Raw genomic sequence first — 17467 nt, 5'->3', positions numbered from 1 at the left:
ATAGAATAACAGAGTTGGAAGGGACCTTGAAGGTCTTCTAGTCCAACCCCCTGCTTAGGCAGGAAACCCTACACCACTTCAGACAAGTGGATATCCAACATCTTCTTTAAAAAGTCCAGTGTTGGAGCATTCACAACTTCTGGAAGCAAGTTGTTCAATTGATTAATTATTAACATTAATAATCATTAACTCAGATTGGCAGATCACCCCTCTTTGGTAGGTTGTTGAAGGTTCTATCCAGGATGCCTTAACTTGGATTCCTACATTGAAAAGAAGTTGGATTTGGCATAGTTCTCCTTCCGCATCGTACCAATAAGAAACACTACGGAAGACAGAAACATCTAGAACCTGATGGAAAATACAGGAAAATCCTTAAATCTAAGCCTTGCCATATGTGGATCCCACCCGCAGTGGGAGAAATTCCAACCCAAACGCACACAATATCTAGTAACCAAGAGCTTTAATGAGGTGTGAATTCTCTCATCTGAATTTTAAAATAATTAATTTGTTCCCCTGGGCTTACTGTATGATAAGCTGCCAAAATAATAGGGAAGTAAAACCTGAAACGGCTGCTTAGGAACTGTGAGAACTACACCGATACACTCTGTCTTAATAACTGGATTCAAGGATCTGGGCATTTGCCAAGATGGCTGGGCTTTTGTTTTAACTACAACAGAAAGAAATGTGTCGAATGAATGGGTTTGCTGATAAATGACGGGGAGGGTGTTTACTTTTACAGAAGGCTTTTACTTATGTACAGTGTATATATATGTATGTATATATATGTGTGTGTGTGTGTGTGTATGTATGTATGTGTGTATATATGTATATATGTATATATGTATATATGTATATATGTATATATGTATATATGTATATATGTATATATGTATATATGTATATATGTATATATGTATATATGTATATATGTATATATGTATATATGTATATATGTATATATGTATATATGTATATATGTATATATGTATATATGTATATATGTATATATGTATATATGTATATATGTATATATGTATATATGTATATATGTATATATGTATATATGTATATATGTATATATGTATATATGTATATATGTATATATGTATATATGTATATATGTATATATGTATATATGTATATATGTATATATGTATAGATATATACACATATATATAAAAGATTTTTTTACAACCCCTGGTATGCCCTAATTATGGGAGAAAGCTAACTGCTTCCATCATCTGTCTATCGGCTCATCACAAGAGTCCATCACGACAGAAACCCAATATTTTTACTGTTGCCTTTGTTATATTTGTGTTTAATTGGGGCATACCTGGGGTTGTAAAAAAAATATAATAGATACCTTTCACCCTGGCTTCGCTGATAACGGATAAGAGCCTGTGGCCTAATGGCTAAGAAGTTTGCCTAGGATGTAATATAGCCCAGGTTCAAATCCCAGTAAGGGTATGGCTAGCTGATGAGAGCTAAATAGCTTGAAATAGATCTATACTAGTCTATAGTTAACTATAAATAACTATACTTATTTATTTATCAGCACAAATAAAAAAACACAAATATAACAAAGGCAACAGTAAAAATATTGGGTTTCTGTCGTGATGGACTCTTGTGATGAGCCGATAGACAGATGATGGAAGCAGTTAGCTTCCTCCCATAATTGGGGCATACCAGGGGTTGTAAAAAAATCTAATATATATATTAGATTGAATCCCAGTAAGAGTATGGCTAGCTGATGAGAGCTAAATAGCTTGAAATAGATCTATACTAGTCTCTCTTTATTTATTTATCAGCACAAATACAACAAAATGTAACAAAAAGGCAACAGTAAAAATATTGGGTTTCTGCCTGGATGGTCTCTTGTGACGAGCCGAAGGACAGATAATGGAAGTAGTGATCTTCCTCCCATATTTGAGCATACCAGGGGTTGTAAAAATATGTAGTGATGTTGTATTTAAAGTAGTTCAAACATGGTAAAAATAATAATAGATAAGATTGGGGTTTTTTCCTGACATATGGAATAATGTAATCTGATTACAGAACAACAAGGGAAATCAAGTACGTCCCTACTGGGGACAGAAAATTATAATAGTACACTGGAAGTTGCTTTAGTGGTCACCCTTCAGAGGTTGATTGCACACATTGTATTAGCAATAGCAATAGCAGTTAGACTTATATACCGCTTCATAGGGCTTTTAGCCCTCTCTAAGCGGTTTACAGAGTCATATCGCCCCCACAGTCTGGGTTCTCATTTCACCCACCTCAGAAGGATGGAAGGCTGAGTCAACCTTGAACCGGTGAGATTAGAACCGTTGAACTGCAGATAACAATCAGCTGAAGTGGCCTGCAGTACTGCACCCTAACCACTGCGCGACCTCGGCTCTATTAAACCAGGGATGTTAAACTCAAGGCCCACGGGCCAGGTCCTGCCCACAGGAAGCTTAGATATAGGGACGTGGTGGCTCAGTGGGCTAAGACGCTGAGTTTGTGGATCAGAAAGGTCGGCAGTTCAGCAGTTTGAATCCCTAGCATTGCATAACACAGTGAGCTCCCGTTACTTGTGCCACCTTCTGCCAACCAAGCAGTATAAATGGAAATAGAAAAATAGGAACCACCTTTGGTGGGAAAGTAACTGCGTTCCGTGCACCTTTGGCATCTAGTCATGTCGGCTACATGACCATTGAGATGTCTTCGGACAGCGCTGGCTCTTTGGCTATGAAATGGAGATGAGTACCGCCCCCTGGAGTCGGGAACGACAAGCACAGATGTGCGAAGGGAACCTTTACCTTTACTTTATATATGCTATAAATCATGCAAGTCCTTCTGTGCTCTCACTAATTTCATTATTGATGTTTCTCAGCAGGTGCTACAACCATTGAGAAGTACGATCTTAGAACCAATATATGGATCCAGGCTGGAGTCATGAATGGAAGAAGGCTACAGTTTGGTGTGGCTGTTATTGATGACAAGCTCTTTGTTATTGGAGGGCGAGATGGCTTAAAGACATTAAACACAGTCGAATGTTATAATCCAAAGACAAAAGCGTGGACAGTCTTGCCTCCAATGTCTACTCACAGACATGGCTTAGGTAAGAGTTCCCTTTATGAAAGATGTCCGTCTCAAATGCCATTAAGCAAAAATTGATCACAAGATAAAGCGGGTGGTTTCGTGTCAACAGGCGCAAGTCAGCTGGATGCAAGCCAGCGCCAAAAAATGAAAATAATTCTCTAGGCTTAAACTGATCCATCAACAAAAAAACGTCGAAACTTAGGGCAATAGCAATAGCAGTTAGACTTATATACTGCTTCATAGGGCTTTCAGCCCTCTCTAAGCGGTTTACAGAGTCAGCATATTGCCCCCAACAACAATCCAGGTCCTCATTTTACCCACCTCGGAAGGATGGAAGGCTGAGTCAACCCTGAGCCGGTGAGATTTGGACAGCCGAACTGCAGAACTGCAGTCAGCTGAAGTAGCCTGCAGTGCTGCATTTAACCACTGCGCCACCTCGGCTCTGTAGGGCAGCTTTCATATCTAATGTAACTTAGAGCAAATGTAAGTTAAGAGTAAATTGAGTAAACGTAACATTACTTTATTCATAGTGGTAAGCAGTGGTTGGTCCCTGCAGCTCAGGGACATGCCCCGCGTGCACTCGCTCTTGATGTGTGTTGCGCGCGCATGTGCAGTACAATGAAAATTGCTCTGTGCATGCATAGAAGCCGAAAACAAGATAGTGGCACCTATGCTGCCACTGGGATAACCGGTTCGGGGGCATGGCAGGCCTGGGTAGCTGCCGTTTCCAGCGACTCAGTCTGCCAAGCTAATACTGGTTCAGCTGAACCGGACTGAACTGGTAGGAACCCACCACTGGTGGGTCCTACACATGCAATATCAACAGGACACAAAGAGAGATTGAAAATCTGTACTTTATTATGATTCTAGAATAGCAGTAGCAATAGCGCTTAGACTTATATACCGCTTCACAGTGCTTTACAGCCCTCTCTAAGCGGTTTACAGTGGGTCTCCTTTTACCCACCTCTGAAAGATGGAAGGCTGAGTCAACCTAGAGCCTGGTGAGATTCGAACTGCCAAATTTCAGGCAGCCAGCAGTCAGCAGAAGTAGACTGCAGTACTGCCCTCTAACCACTGCACCACCCTATAACATATCATATGATTTGTAAATACACTTCAGAATACATTTCTTTCATTTTCTGCTAGCAACAAACACATCGTATTTTTCTCCCAAGAAATGTACTTGTAGTTATAATTTAGTGACTGAACGCACTCATATAGAAACATCATCATTTCAGTCTTCAAAATTGCAAGGAGTTCCACTGTTTTTCATAACAGAACATGTTTGAAGTGAGCTTCTGCTTCGTTTTCTGAAGGTTAATAGTGCTTAGGATAGGCCAGTGATAGCTAACCTTATGGTCCTCGCGTGCAGAAATTTTTTGTGCACACTATCGCATGTGTGCCCACAATGCAGTGTGCCCCGTTCCCTGTGCATGCACATGTGAACCCCCCCCCATGTGGCCTACTCAGCCTCCTGAACCACGTCAATGTTTCTGTGTGTGTGCTTTTGCCCTCCCCAGGATCCAGAGGCTTTCTCGAGCTTCCAGGAGGGTGAAAACAGTCTCCTCCAGAGGGCCTCCAGAAGCTGGAAACTTCCAGAACTTCAGGGAGGGTCATTTTTCACCCTCCCCAGGCTCCCGAGCTTTTCTTCAAGCCTCCAGGAGGGCAAAAACAGCCTTCCCAAAGCTCCAAAAATGGAGCACAAAGAAGGGGTGTTGCACCCCCCATGCTTCCCCCGCACATGTGGATGTGTCTCCTGGCAGACACATGAAAATCAGCTGGCCGATGGGTGGTATGAGCGCATGCATGGTGGAGCTGAGTGATGGCTTGTGTGCCCTCAGAGAGGGTTCCGCGTGACACTTGAGGCACATGTGTCATAGGCTCACCATCACGGGAATAGGCTGATGATCTTATAGATAAATTGTGATCTGTTCTTCTAGGACAACTTGCAATGGCCAACTCATCACAGGACTACTTACTACAGCCAATTTCTCACAGAACAACTTGCTGCTAGACAATTCAGTGCTGTATGAATTGTTTCATTCAGCTACATTTATTACTGGTGACACATGTTTGTCAAACAATATTTTAACTCTTGTAGTTCTGGATTGATTTTTTAAAATAAACTATTATTGACCGTGTTTCTGTTGAAATTAATTTAACTTTTCTATTTGTTGACTTGTCCTGGACAGAATTATCCCATGGTGAGTTGGCCATGGTGAGTTGTTCCATGGCAACTTGGCTGTAATGAGTTGGCCATGGCAAGTTGGCCATAGCAAGTTTTTCCGTTTTGGTTCTTCAGATCGGCCGTTAGGTGTTTCAAAGAATATTTGGAAGGTAGTCATTCTAACATTTTTCTAACCTGAGAACTAAGCAATTAACACTGATTTTAAAGCATAAAACAACCACAAAAATCCTCTATTTTTAATGACGTGGTAAGCTAAAAGAGAAAGAAATTGAAGACAAAATTGTTTTTCATCGAGATTTGATCAGTATTTTATCATAACGCCTTATCCCACCCCCCAAAAAATGTAGCTCCTGCCTTTATAACACAAAGTAATGTTTAAAAGTCATTAAACCTTCAGCTTCCTCTCCCAAGTTTTTATCCCTTCTGTATTACAATGCATTTGTATCTTTTCCTTAAAAGTAGGTAACATTAGAACTAAAAAGAGGGTGGTAGCAGGATTATTCTTCTTAGATTTTTTCTAGATTACATTCTTAAATGAGAATAGATTTTTGCTTCAGTAGAGCACAACAATAGTTGCTTCTCTATGGATGACACTTTACTTTTGTCACGTAGTAGATGTCAAAACTGATGAGCCAGGATAAATGTAGGGAGCTTGATGTGTCCTTAATAAGAAGAACTTCAAGGTAATAACAACAGATGGTCGCTTTGTGATTTACATAGATGCTAGAGATCTTCTAAGCAGAGAGATTGCCTGGTTGGAGAGACAGAGCAAATGTTTAAAAATTTGAAATGCTCTGCCCTGAACTTGGAACATGCTGTTTTGATGATGTTGGAATCACTTTGTGTTTGAAACACAATGCTTCAGATGCCAAGGAGAGATTTTTTCAAGCTCAAAACTTTTCAGACGTAAACAAGACAGCTCAGTTTGAATGCATGACAGCTGTTTTCTTGTGGTTCAGATTTGAAAGGTTTTGCTAGATGAACTGAAGGACTATACATAATATAGTATAGCCTTTATTGTCATTGTACATCATGTATGCAATGAAATGGTTAAAAATATAACTCTGGAATGCCTGGCCCATTAAGAAGAGCAAGTGCGGCATCCTAGAGCGACAATTGTTTGGGACTGTAACCAATTCATTGTGCGGTACTTTTTGATAAATACAATTTTAAAACACATAGTATTAATAGTTTTGCACCATTTTCTCATCAGTCCTATGAGTTTAACCTACTTTTGGTAGAGAGTTTGAGCTGATTGAAGTCTTCCAGAATAACCGTGGAACAAAATTCTTTGTCTATCTCATCAATTTCTTCCCATTGTAAGTCTACTTCAATGAAAACAGCAATGGATAACCTTTGCATTATGGCAGATGGATTTTCATTGCATTTTAAACCAAGGTGTAATTTTCATTACCAGCATTCTTATTTCTTTTCTTTATATTCTTTTGTTCATTATTCAGAACAATTTAACAAGGGGTCTGCCAATGTTTTCAGTGGATTAAATTACAGGGCAGTGGTACAAAGTCTAATCTTTCCTATTTTCATCAGCAATTTCTTTAAAGTTCAGCAGTGTTCTCCAACAGAAGCGTGAACATAATCCTTGTTCATTACGCTGACTCAACTATTACAGATTGTGAACTTTAACCAAGAAAAAATAAAGGAACCTCACTAAAATGTGTATTTTAGTTATTTCATGAGACCAATTGTTTTGTACCAGCTAGAACATAAGAATATATATGATAGAGAAAATTGGGTTTTGGATTTGGGTGTGTAGCCCCAGACGATAAATATGATATAGGTACTTTAAAAAAAGAATAAAGAGAAGGTTTCCATTGTTTTATATCTAGAGACAGGAAAATATTTTCCAACTTTTCATGACAATAATTTAAAACTATTTGTTAAGGGAGTCTTTAGACTGGAGGTTAGAATGAATACAGAAACATAGCAGCAAATATTTATTATTTAAGGTCAATCAGAAAATTTTAAACAACATATTGTTTTTTCGGACTATAAGATGCTCTGTACTATAAGATGCACCTAGCTTTTTGGGGAGGAAAACAAGAAAAAAATCTGCCTCTGCCTCCCAGCAATTTGCCTCCTTGCAGCAAACAGTAAACAGTCTGGTAAGCTTCAGCACAGCCTGATTTAGCACGAGCAGCTGATTGGTGGTTGGCTCTGCCTTCTGGAATACCACTGATCAGCTGTTCCAGGCTGCGAGGATTACTGCCACCCATTGGCACCATCAGTGCCACCCATCGCCACCTCCATATGTCTCATTTTTGGCCTCCAGACGTCCCATTTTCAGCCCATTCCAGGTGTTGGGGATAGGCGGCGACAACGAGGCTCCCTGCCATCTGGAACAGGCCAAAAATGGGGTGCATGGAGGCTGAAAATGTGACATGTGGAGGCCAAAAATGGGGCACACAGAGGCGGCAATAGGCAGCAGCAGCAATGGTCAGCGACGGATGGTAGTAATCCCTGCATCCTGGAACAGCTGATAGGTGGTATTCTGGGAGGCAGATCCAATCACCAATCAGCTGCTCATGCTAAATCAGGCTGTGCTGAAGCTGACCAGGCTGTTTGCTGCAAGGAGGCAAATTGGTGGGAGGCAGAGGGATGAAGGGTGGTGGCCGGCAGGTGGGCAGGGCTTCAGCAACATTCACTGTATAAGATGCACAGACATTTCCACCCACCTTTTTTTGGGGGGGGGGAGTGCATCTTATACACTGAAAAATATGGTAATGCAATTTTAAAATGCAATAAAATTTGTCAATTTAGGATTAGGATTAGGATTAATTTTATTTGTATGCCGCCCTTTTCCGGGAGGGACTCAGGGCGGCGAACAACTCAAAGGGGGAAAGGAAACATAGAACACAATACAAGTGATTAAAATAACCAAGAGTCACACAGCCACACAAGTCGAGAGGGGAGGGGAACTCATCAACCCCAGGCCTGCCGGCACAGCCAGGTTTTAACAGCTTTCCGGAAGGCCTGGAGAGAGGTGAGGGTCCGAATCTCTGCGGAGAGTTCGTTCCAAAGGGCCGTAGCTGCCACAGAGAAGGCCCTCCCCCGGGTGGTAGCCAGATGGCATTGGCTGGTGGACGGAACCCGGAATTTAGTAAAGAACCTAGTCTGTATGCTGGATCTGAGATAAGGTAGCCTTATTGCTTGGGAACAGAATTTAGTTCTTGTATTGGTGATTTCAAGATGCTTATATTTTAGGAAAAAATCCAAATAACATTGGTATGAATGACTCAATAGTCTGTCCATTAAGGATTTCACTTCTTGTAAAATCTAGACTTCAAGAAGACATATTCTAAGGGGTTTTTTATTTTCACTAAGGAGACAGGGATATCTTCTAATAGGAGGATAGTTCAAAGGTTGTCTGATGGTATTTGTCACCTGTTATTGCAGAGCGAAGCGTGCTATATAAGTGTTGCACTGCGTAAGTGTTGTATCTTAAGTGAGGATTCAATCCAACTTCACTTGTATGAATTTGAGCCCCACTTAACCTAACAGAACCTAGTTTTCATCTGATATTTACAGAACTGTAGTGTTACCAAGGACATTTACTGAAATAGACATACATTATTGCTGCTCCTGTTACTCCAGGAGACCCTGGATGAGTTACAAAATATATTTATTAGTAGTTAATATTTAATTTAAGTGATGTAGTGGCTCAGTTGCTAAGACACTGAGCTTGTCAATCAGAAAGGTCAGCAGTTCGGTGGTTTGAATCCTTGGCACCACTTTATGGAGTGAGCTCCCATTACTTATCTCAGCTTCTGCCAACCTAGCAATTCAAAAGCATGTAAAAAATGCAAGCAGAAAAATAGGGACCACCTTTGGTGGGAAGGTAACAGCGTTCCCTGCACCTTCAGCGTTTTGTCATGCCGGCCACATGACCACGGAATCGTCTTCAGACAGTGCTGGCTCTTCAGCTTTGAAATGGAGATAAGCACCACCCTCTAGAGTCAGGAATGACTAGCACATATGTGCAAGGGGAACCTTTACTTTTTCCTTTAATATTTAATTGTGAGTTAGGGATTTATACCGAGAATGAATGAATGAATGAATGAATGAATGAATGAATGAATGAATGAACGAACGAACAAATGCTACTTTGCTAATGGAATTATTAAGGCAAGATCCTAAACTGGCCATTTTTCTAACTTTTTTTCTTTGTTGAAATCACACATCCAAATCAAAAATAATGTTATTGTTAATCCTGTATAATGGAACATTTCCACACACGTTTCTGCAAATTAGGTAAACTGTTAAATGCTTAATAGGTTTTCTTGTTAACATCAATCCCTCTGCTTACATTGATCGAAACATGCCTTTCCATAGTGGAGGATTCAAAATTCTGAATTAATTAAAATGATGAAAGAAGAAGTGCAGCCTTTTATTTTTATATGGGGAAAGAATAAAGCTTGTGAATTTATTGGAAGTGCTACTAAAAGTTCATGTTTTAGAATTACAAATTTGCCTTCACCAGAATTTTGACTGTTCATATACATCCTTGTGGGATGCAGTGGCTCAGTGGCTAAGATGCTGAGCTTGTCGATCAGAAAAGCCAGCAGTTCAGTGGTTCGAATCCCTAGCACTGCATAATGGAGTGAGCTCCCGTTACTTGTCCCAGCTTCTGCCAACCTAGCAGTTCGAAAACATGTAAAAATGCAAGTAGAAAAATAGGACCCACCTTTGGTGGGAAGGTGTGCTGTGTACCTTTGGCTTTTAATCATGCTGGCCACATGACCACAGAAATGTCTTCGGACAGCACTGGCTCTTTGGCTTTGAAACAGAGATGAATACTGCCCCTTAGATTTGGGAACAACTAGCACACATGTGCAAGGGAAACCTTTACTTTTAGCTCTATATACAGTATCTCCTGAGATGTGCAAGCACAATTTGTTCTTTTAGGAGTTAGAACTTGATTTGGTCACATCGTTGAGATTTACGTCATGTTAAATTTTAAGGCTGGAATGAAAGGAATTATTTTATGCTACAAATTGAACCATAAAGAAGCAAACGTCAACTCCCTAATGGACTTGATGGACATTTTTCTGCACTGAAAAGCTTACATTCTGTTGAAGAAATTTATAGTCACATGGTAGATCTGATTTTTGTTTTATTGCTTTGAAGCAAAACCATTAGAATCTTGATAAGGACAACTCACTACTGGCTTCTGGATCACTCTCCCTTGTCTCCTCCCCACTGGCCCAAGGCTCAGGAGCCTCCTGGTGGCCAACCAGTCTCTCTGTGCCCTGCTTGGAGTTGGAACCTTGTCCAGGGTCCTCCACATCTTCCAGAGCCGACTCATAGGGCCCCTCGCTGTCGGAGTCTGGTGGCAGCTCCAACGGCTCCTGCTGGGCCACAACAAGATTTAATCCATTGTTTCTTGTCCTGTCCTCTGGTGCTTTGGAAAATAAATTGACCGCCTTCTCTTTGTGGCAGCTTCTCAAGTAGTGGAATATGCTATTATGTCCCCCCTCCCCAGTCCTTCTTTTCTCTAGACTAGTAAAACTCAAATCCTGCAACCACTCTTGACATGTTTTAGTTGCTCTTAGTTTAAGTAAGGAAATGTCTGCAAGAAAACAAGCTCAGAGAGCACCAAGCACCCCTCAATTAAATGACTTTTAAAGGTTGCATTTAATTTGACATTGATCTCTGAATAAACTAAATAGTTTAGTTTACAGTTAACAGTTAAACAGTAATATTTAAATAGTGTGCCACTGCAATATTTTCAGAAGTAGTTTTGGATTCTGTTGACTAAACATATATAACACCTTCTCTCTCTTAGCTCTAACCATGCGAAATCTTTATATCAAAGAGATAATAACCACCAAAGTGTGGCATTCAAAAGATCGCCCTTGGTATCTCTCCATTCAAAAGCAGAGATTTGCAGGAGGAGACATCTCTTGCCGGGCCCCCTGGAACACTTTGTCAGAGATTATAGGCACACGTTCCTAAATACTCCCTTCAATTTCTAGATTTTATATCTTATATAAAAACAGAGCAGTAAAGCTAAATGTCCAATTGATCAGCTCCAAGGATGTGTAAAAAAATGGATAGTATATTTGAAAGAGTTTATGATTTTTATGTACACCTTCCACAGTTTTATTACTTTCTAAGTAACAGCGGTACTTTTTCAATTTATTTTCAGTGCCCCGATGGTCCCATATTTATTTAAAAAAAATACTGCTTTTGCCAATTCTCAGATACATTCAGGTACAATTAATGAACTTTTCATGTGTGTGTGTGTGTGTGTGTGTGTGTGTGTGTGTGTGTGAGAGAGAGAGAGAGAGAGAGAGAGAGAGAGAGGGGGGGGTAGATAGAGACAGAGAGTTAGAAAGAGACAGAGAGAGACAGAGACAGAGAGACAGACAGAGAGAAAAACAGAGGGGCAGAGAGAGACAGAGAGAAGATAAATAATCTACCAGTAGTTCTAATGCATTTATATTGACCAGCAAAACACATTTACATTTTTACCTGAGATTCATTTCTTTTAAGTTAAACAGGACACCAAAAATCAAATATTCCTTTATACATGCTAGTAATACAAATGCAACCCTTTAAAAATATGGATACAAAAGAACTGATGGAAAGTAAGATTTTGGAGATTCTCCTATAATGAGACTCCTCGGCTAAAGAAATAAACACAATCCCCCTGTTTATTATTTCCTTTCAACAAAAGGGCCTTTGTGGTGTTTATATTATATTCTCTGCACATCCAGACTGTAAAAAGCATCAAATAGATTCCCACTGTTTGTTTATTGGGCCTAGTATTGGATCTATGTGCATACATTGGAAGAATTAAGTTGGTAACAAACAATATTTTTTTCTTCCTGGACACAAGACAGTTCAATTAATTCTGACACCATCTTATCATGGAAGCTGTCTAAGTGCTGTTCTCCATTTATGACCAATTGTTTAACAACAGTTACGACAGCGCCCGAAAAAAAAAGACTTTTAACTTATCCTTGAACTTGCAACACATCGTATCACTCCCATGGTCGCATGGTCACAATTTGAATCTTAGCAACCAGCTGGCTTTCACAATGGTTGCAGCATCCTGTGGTCACGTGATCCTGATTTGCAGCTTCCGATTAGCAAAGTCAATGGGTTGAACCATGTGATTCACTTAACGCCCATGGTAAAAAAATGATTGTAAAAACCGGACCCAGTCATGCAATGAGTTTCTTAATAACTCTGCTTTAGGTATCTAAAACGTACAGGGATATGCCAAAAACGGAAATATTTTTTCATGTTTTTAATTTAGCAACTGAAATTCCAGTCCCAGCCATGGTTGCAAGTTGAAGTCTAGTCTTGTATTATCCAAAGACTTCTTCACACCTAGTAGAAAGTCTGCTCTATTGTCAGAAAGCCAACCAGAGAAAGCTCTGTGCCTCATGGTTAAAGAAGGAAGTATAGATGGAGGGACGTGGTGGCTCAGGGGCTTAGATGCTGAGCTTGTCAATCAAAAGGTTGTGTCAGCACTCCTCCATTGAATAATTAGGAAAGAAAACCACGAGACTCCATTGATAGAAATCAAGTGTACTTTTACTAATTATAAATGATTAGAAGCGTAGCAAAGCGAAGACTGATTATTTAGGCACGAAAGCAAATGATATATAGAATAACCCATTCCCCACCCCTTGGCATCCCAGTTACAGTCCAATCATAATTCTCCCAAGTGTCAGGTGTGAGATAACTTCGAAAGGCATCACCCAGATGGAATGTCGGTGCCGTTGGCCTTGGCGGGAAACCTCCTCCGCATGCGCAGTAAGACAGACAGCAGAAACTCCAGATTCTTCCTCCAGCACAATTAGTATTCCCCTCCCAAATACCATGCCCCCCCTCCCCGTTTCAATGGCAGCCGAAGCAGCAGCAAAGCAGAGGCTGACAGGTTGGCAGTTCAGCGGTTCGAATCCCTAGTGTCGCATAATGGGGTGAGCTCCCGTTACTTGCCCCAGCTTCTGCCAACCTAGCAGTTTGAAAGCACGTAAAAATGCAAGTAGAAAAACAGGAACCACCTTTGATGGGAAGGTAACTGCGTTCTGTGCACCTTTGGAATCTAGGTCATGTTGGCTACATGACCATGGAGACATCTTCGGACAGTGCTGGCTCTTTGGCTTTGAAATGGAGATGAGCACCGCCCCCTAGAATCGGGTACAACTAGCACATATGTGCAAGGGAAACCTTTACCTTTATAGATGGATAGAGGATAGAAGACAGAAGATGGCTAGATGTAGGGATGCATGAAAGAAAGAGAGAGATGAAAAAGAGAGAGGGGGGGGAGAGAAAGAGATGTTGCTTGAATTAAATGGAGCTTAAAAGAAGGAAGTTAAATAGTCACTGGAGGGAAAAAAATATTTTAGCTTTAGGTACGTTTGGAGTAGTTATCTCTTTTATCCATTCTGTTCTGCCTGAGAAGTATCCATTTTCAGTTATCTCGACGAGATATAAGAGCCGCTTAAAACGATGTGTTCCATTAACAGCTTACAATTCCTTAAGATGATTAAAGGGATCTGAAGTCTGAAAATAAGCCATATAGTTTCAGGATTCATTTTGTCTACAGATCTCATGGTCCCTGTGTGAGCAATAGCGAAGGATGAAAAGCTGTCATTTCGTGGACAGGTGGTCTACAGTGGCAGAGGAGCTGCATGGGAGATGCCATCCAGCTTTACAGCTATTCCATTGAGCTTGAGTTTGGTGGCTTGGAAAAGCAGGATAAACCATCCCAATGTTAGGAGCCAAGAGAGTTGAATGCATTTTCTATGTTCATATCCAGATGTTGGAAATGCCCAGCAGAAGAAAACAGTCCAGCTTTGTGCTCCAGTTGGGACTACACAACATTATCACTCCCTTCCCTTCCACCCATCCTTCTTGCCCCATTGCTGGCTTGATGGCAAAATTTCAGGAAGGGAAGATTTAACATTTAACTTCTTCCTTCTTTAAAACTCTGGGTTGTTGGAAGGCCTTCTTTCAAAAATTTCAAATCCTTAGAAGGAAAAGATCAGCAAGATTCATTCCCTAGTATAGAGCCTTGGCATATAAGGAATATTGGAGCTGTTCTGCACTTGGAAAAAGGTATTATAGGCATCCTGGAGAACTTTCAGGAAGGATGAGAAAATATATCTAACTCAAGCTCCAAAATGTAGGGTCAACTATCTCAGTCTTGGGAATAAGGAGATCTGCTTCATGCACATTAAGCCTTCCCTGGGGTCTCTATCAAATTTTAAAAAGCAAACCATTTAAAAAGCAAACCATTAATAAAAATAAGTAGCAAACAAGGTATCTAGAGTATACAAAAATATCCCAATAAAACCACCCCCCAACCTGAGATATTTTTCATGAATCTCTGTGGGCAATCTTTTCACCAGCAGGACTGCGTAGTTTTGCCAGCCCTGATTTGTGACCTTGGCAGCATCTCCAGATTGCTGAGCCAAAATTAAGTTCAAATTGGTATTTTCAGAATCACTTTTCTTTTTTAAAAAAAAATAGTGAAAATTGCACATGTTGGGTACACCAAACTTCTGCAAACTAACTCATTTTTTTTTTAAAAAAAAAGGGAGAAGCAACAAAGTGTAAATGAAAGTGAAATGAATCCTATCCCCATTCAGAGTATTTACCCTGTCCCCTATTATGTTAAAGGCAGGGCAGGTCAGTGGTTTAAAAGATGCTGGATGGTGGGTTCCGGATCCCGTTCCAACTGGTACAGTTGGAACAGGCCTGGTGGTGTCCACATGGACGTGCACACACGCGGGCAGTGCGGGCATGCATCTTAGCTCCTCCGTGAGCCTCTGCGATGCTCCAGGTGCTCTGCACGGAAGCGCAGAAGCCTTAAAAGACAGGTAAGGAGCTCGGGCATGCAGATGGGCCCTCCAGCGCACCGTACCAGAAAGACACCTAGTGCTCTGGGCAGGCTCCGGTACACCCATACTGGGGCATGACGCCTGCAAACCACCACTGATGCTGGAGAAGGTCTGTACTCTGGTGGTTCAAATCCTACTACCATGTGATAGAGTGAGCTCCTGTCATCTGCCTCAACTCCTGCCCACTTAGCAATTAGGAAGCATGTAAATGCAATTAGAAAATAATAGGTACCATTTTGATGGGAAGATCACAGTGTTCTATGTTTTGCTGTACGCCTTTTGCTGCGACGTGATGTCATGCTGAGCACATGACCACAGAAATGTGTTCAGACAGCTGTGTCTCAGTGGTCTGGAATCAAGGATGAACAGCATCTCCTAAAGTCAATTGTGATTACTGGAGTAAAAACCCCTATATTCCTTTCACCCATCATGCTACATCACTGCCATGTTTCCATAGCTCCCCGAAGGAAAATGAACATCTGCATTAATAAAAAGAAAATCACCCCCACCAAAGAGAACGATTCCCCATCCCTAGCCTAACATTCTAAGCTACCTAAGCAGTCTGTGGAATTAAGACGCCTCTTCATTAGGATCTCCATGTTAGTATGACCTGGTCAGTACTTCATGCCTCCCTACATTGGCCCATGATATATTTTGCATTTCTCATTAGCCTTCATGATTTTACCTCATTTGGGTAATAATACAAGGGTGGGATTCAAAAAATTTAGCAACTGGTTCTCTGTCTGGTTGCTGAGTGGACGTGGCCATGGTGGGCGTGGCTTTACTTAGCCTCCTACACCACCTCAGGGGCTGTTTTCACCCTCCCCAGACTCTGGAGGTTTTCCTCGAGTCTCCAGAAGGGCGAAAACAGCCTCCCCTGAACTCCAGAGGCCCTCCATAGGCCAGAAACCAGCTCTTGTCTGGCCTTCTGGAACTTCCGGGAGGCCCATTTTTCACCCTCCTGGGATCCGGAGGCTTTCCTCGAGCCTCTGGGAGAATGAAAACAGCCTCCCCCAGGCTCCGGAGGCCTTCCAGAGGCCAGAAATGGGCCCGTTTTGGGGACTTCCAGGAGGCCCATTTTTCACCCTCCCAGAGCATCTGTGTGGGCCCTGCATTTACATGGCATCAAAAACAGGCCTTGTGGAGACTCCTGAGAGGGGAGGAGTGGGGTGGGCCGGGACAGCTGGTCCTTGCAACTACCGGTTCGGCAAACCAGATGTAAAATTTGCATCCGGTTCGCCCAAACTGGTCGAAACTGGCTGAATCCCACTCCTGGTAATGAAACATCTGCAAGAAACCAGTCAAGCTCAGAGAGCACCGAGGACCTCTCATTGAGCCTTTAGAAATCTTTCCTTACGTTGCTGGTTCTGTTCTCACGTTCTTTCTCTGCCTCTTCTTTTTAGGAGTTACTGTTCTTGAAGGGCCCATTTATGCAGTAGGAGGTCATGATGGCTGGAGCTATTTGAATACAGTCGAGAGGTGGGATCCACAAAGTCAACAGTGGACCTTTGTGGCCAATATGTCCATTGCCAGAAGCACCGTTGGGGTGGCAGCTTTAAATGGCAAGTGAGTAGGGGGAATTGAGAATAGCAACTGGGAGAGACATAGAGATTTGGGCATCAACATGCAAGAGTGGCTTTCTGCAAGAAAGTTCTACATGTCCCATGTAGCTTTTCCTCCCAAGCAGTTTACCCCTGTTTTCCCTAAAATAAGACCTCCCCGGATAATAAACCCAATTGGGCTTTTGAATGCATATGATAAAATAAGCCCTCCTCGAAAATATTTAAACACATGTGCAGCCGGTCCTCACCATTTCCTCTGGTTGCTTGCTTCGCAAACAACACGAGGTGAAGAGGCAAGGCCAAAGGGCTGGGGAAGGGAGGGGGAACATGCACCATGTACCCCACAAGCCCCTACTTAACAGCTGCACCCATAAATCTAGTCACCGTGCCCCAATTGTCATGGTAACGGCTGCCTCAGGCCCAGAGTAATAAGACCTCCCTGAAAATAAGGCCAAGTGCTTATTTCGGGGGCCAAAAGAAAATAAGACCATGTCTTATTTTTGGGAAAACACAGTAAACATCAACAAGAAAGGCAAGTAATGGGCTATTACGGGTTTTTTCCCCTCATAATTTCTCCTTACAATTTTCAGACATGTTTCTCTTTAAAATTCTTCTCCTTCATTTCTATTATTGCTACCAATTTAAGATCAAAGTCAGGCATGGGGAGCTGCATATAAAAGTTGAAGAGTTGATTTAAAACATTTGGCTAATAATGCCCAATTATTAGTGCTTTTATATTCTATAATGTAGCAATA

General features: G+C 41.4%; 1 protein-coding gene across 1 annotated transcript in view; it reads left to right on the top strand.

Annotated features, from left to right (window-relative positions):
* The window catches only part of KLHL1 (kelch like family member 1), a 138793-nt gene that overhangs the window by 101597 nt on the left and 19729 nt on the right, over positions 1-17467 (top strand). The window contains exons 7-8 of the mRNA XM_087726320.1: positions 2876-3103; positions 16554-16716. Coding sequence (XP_087582446.1) covers positions 2876-3103; positions 16554-16716 — 391 coding nt within the window. The remainder of the gene's footprint in view (positions 1-2875; positions 3104-16553; positions 16717-17467) is intronic.

The sequence above is a fragment of the Thamnophis sirtalis genome, unplaced genomic scaffold (assembly GCF_051295495.1).
Source record: "Thamnophis sirtalis isolate CommonGarterSnake01/CBP01778 unplaced genomic scaffold, rThaSir2_p1.2 scaffold_12, whole genome shotgun sequence".
Taxonomy (NCBI): Eukaryota; Metazoa; Chordata; class Lepidosauria; order Squamata; family Natricidae; genus Thamnophis; species Thamnophis sirtalis.
This window is presented reverse-complemented; position numbering and strand designations above follow the sequence as displayed.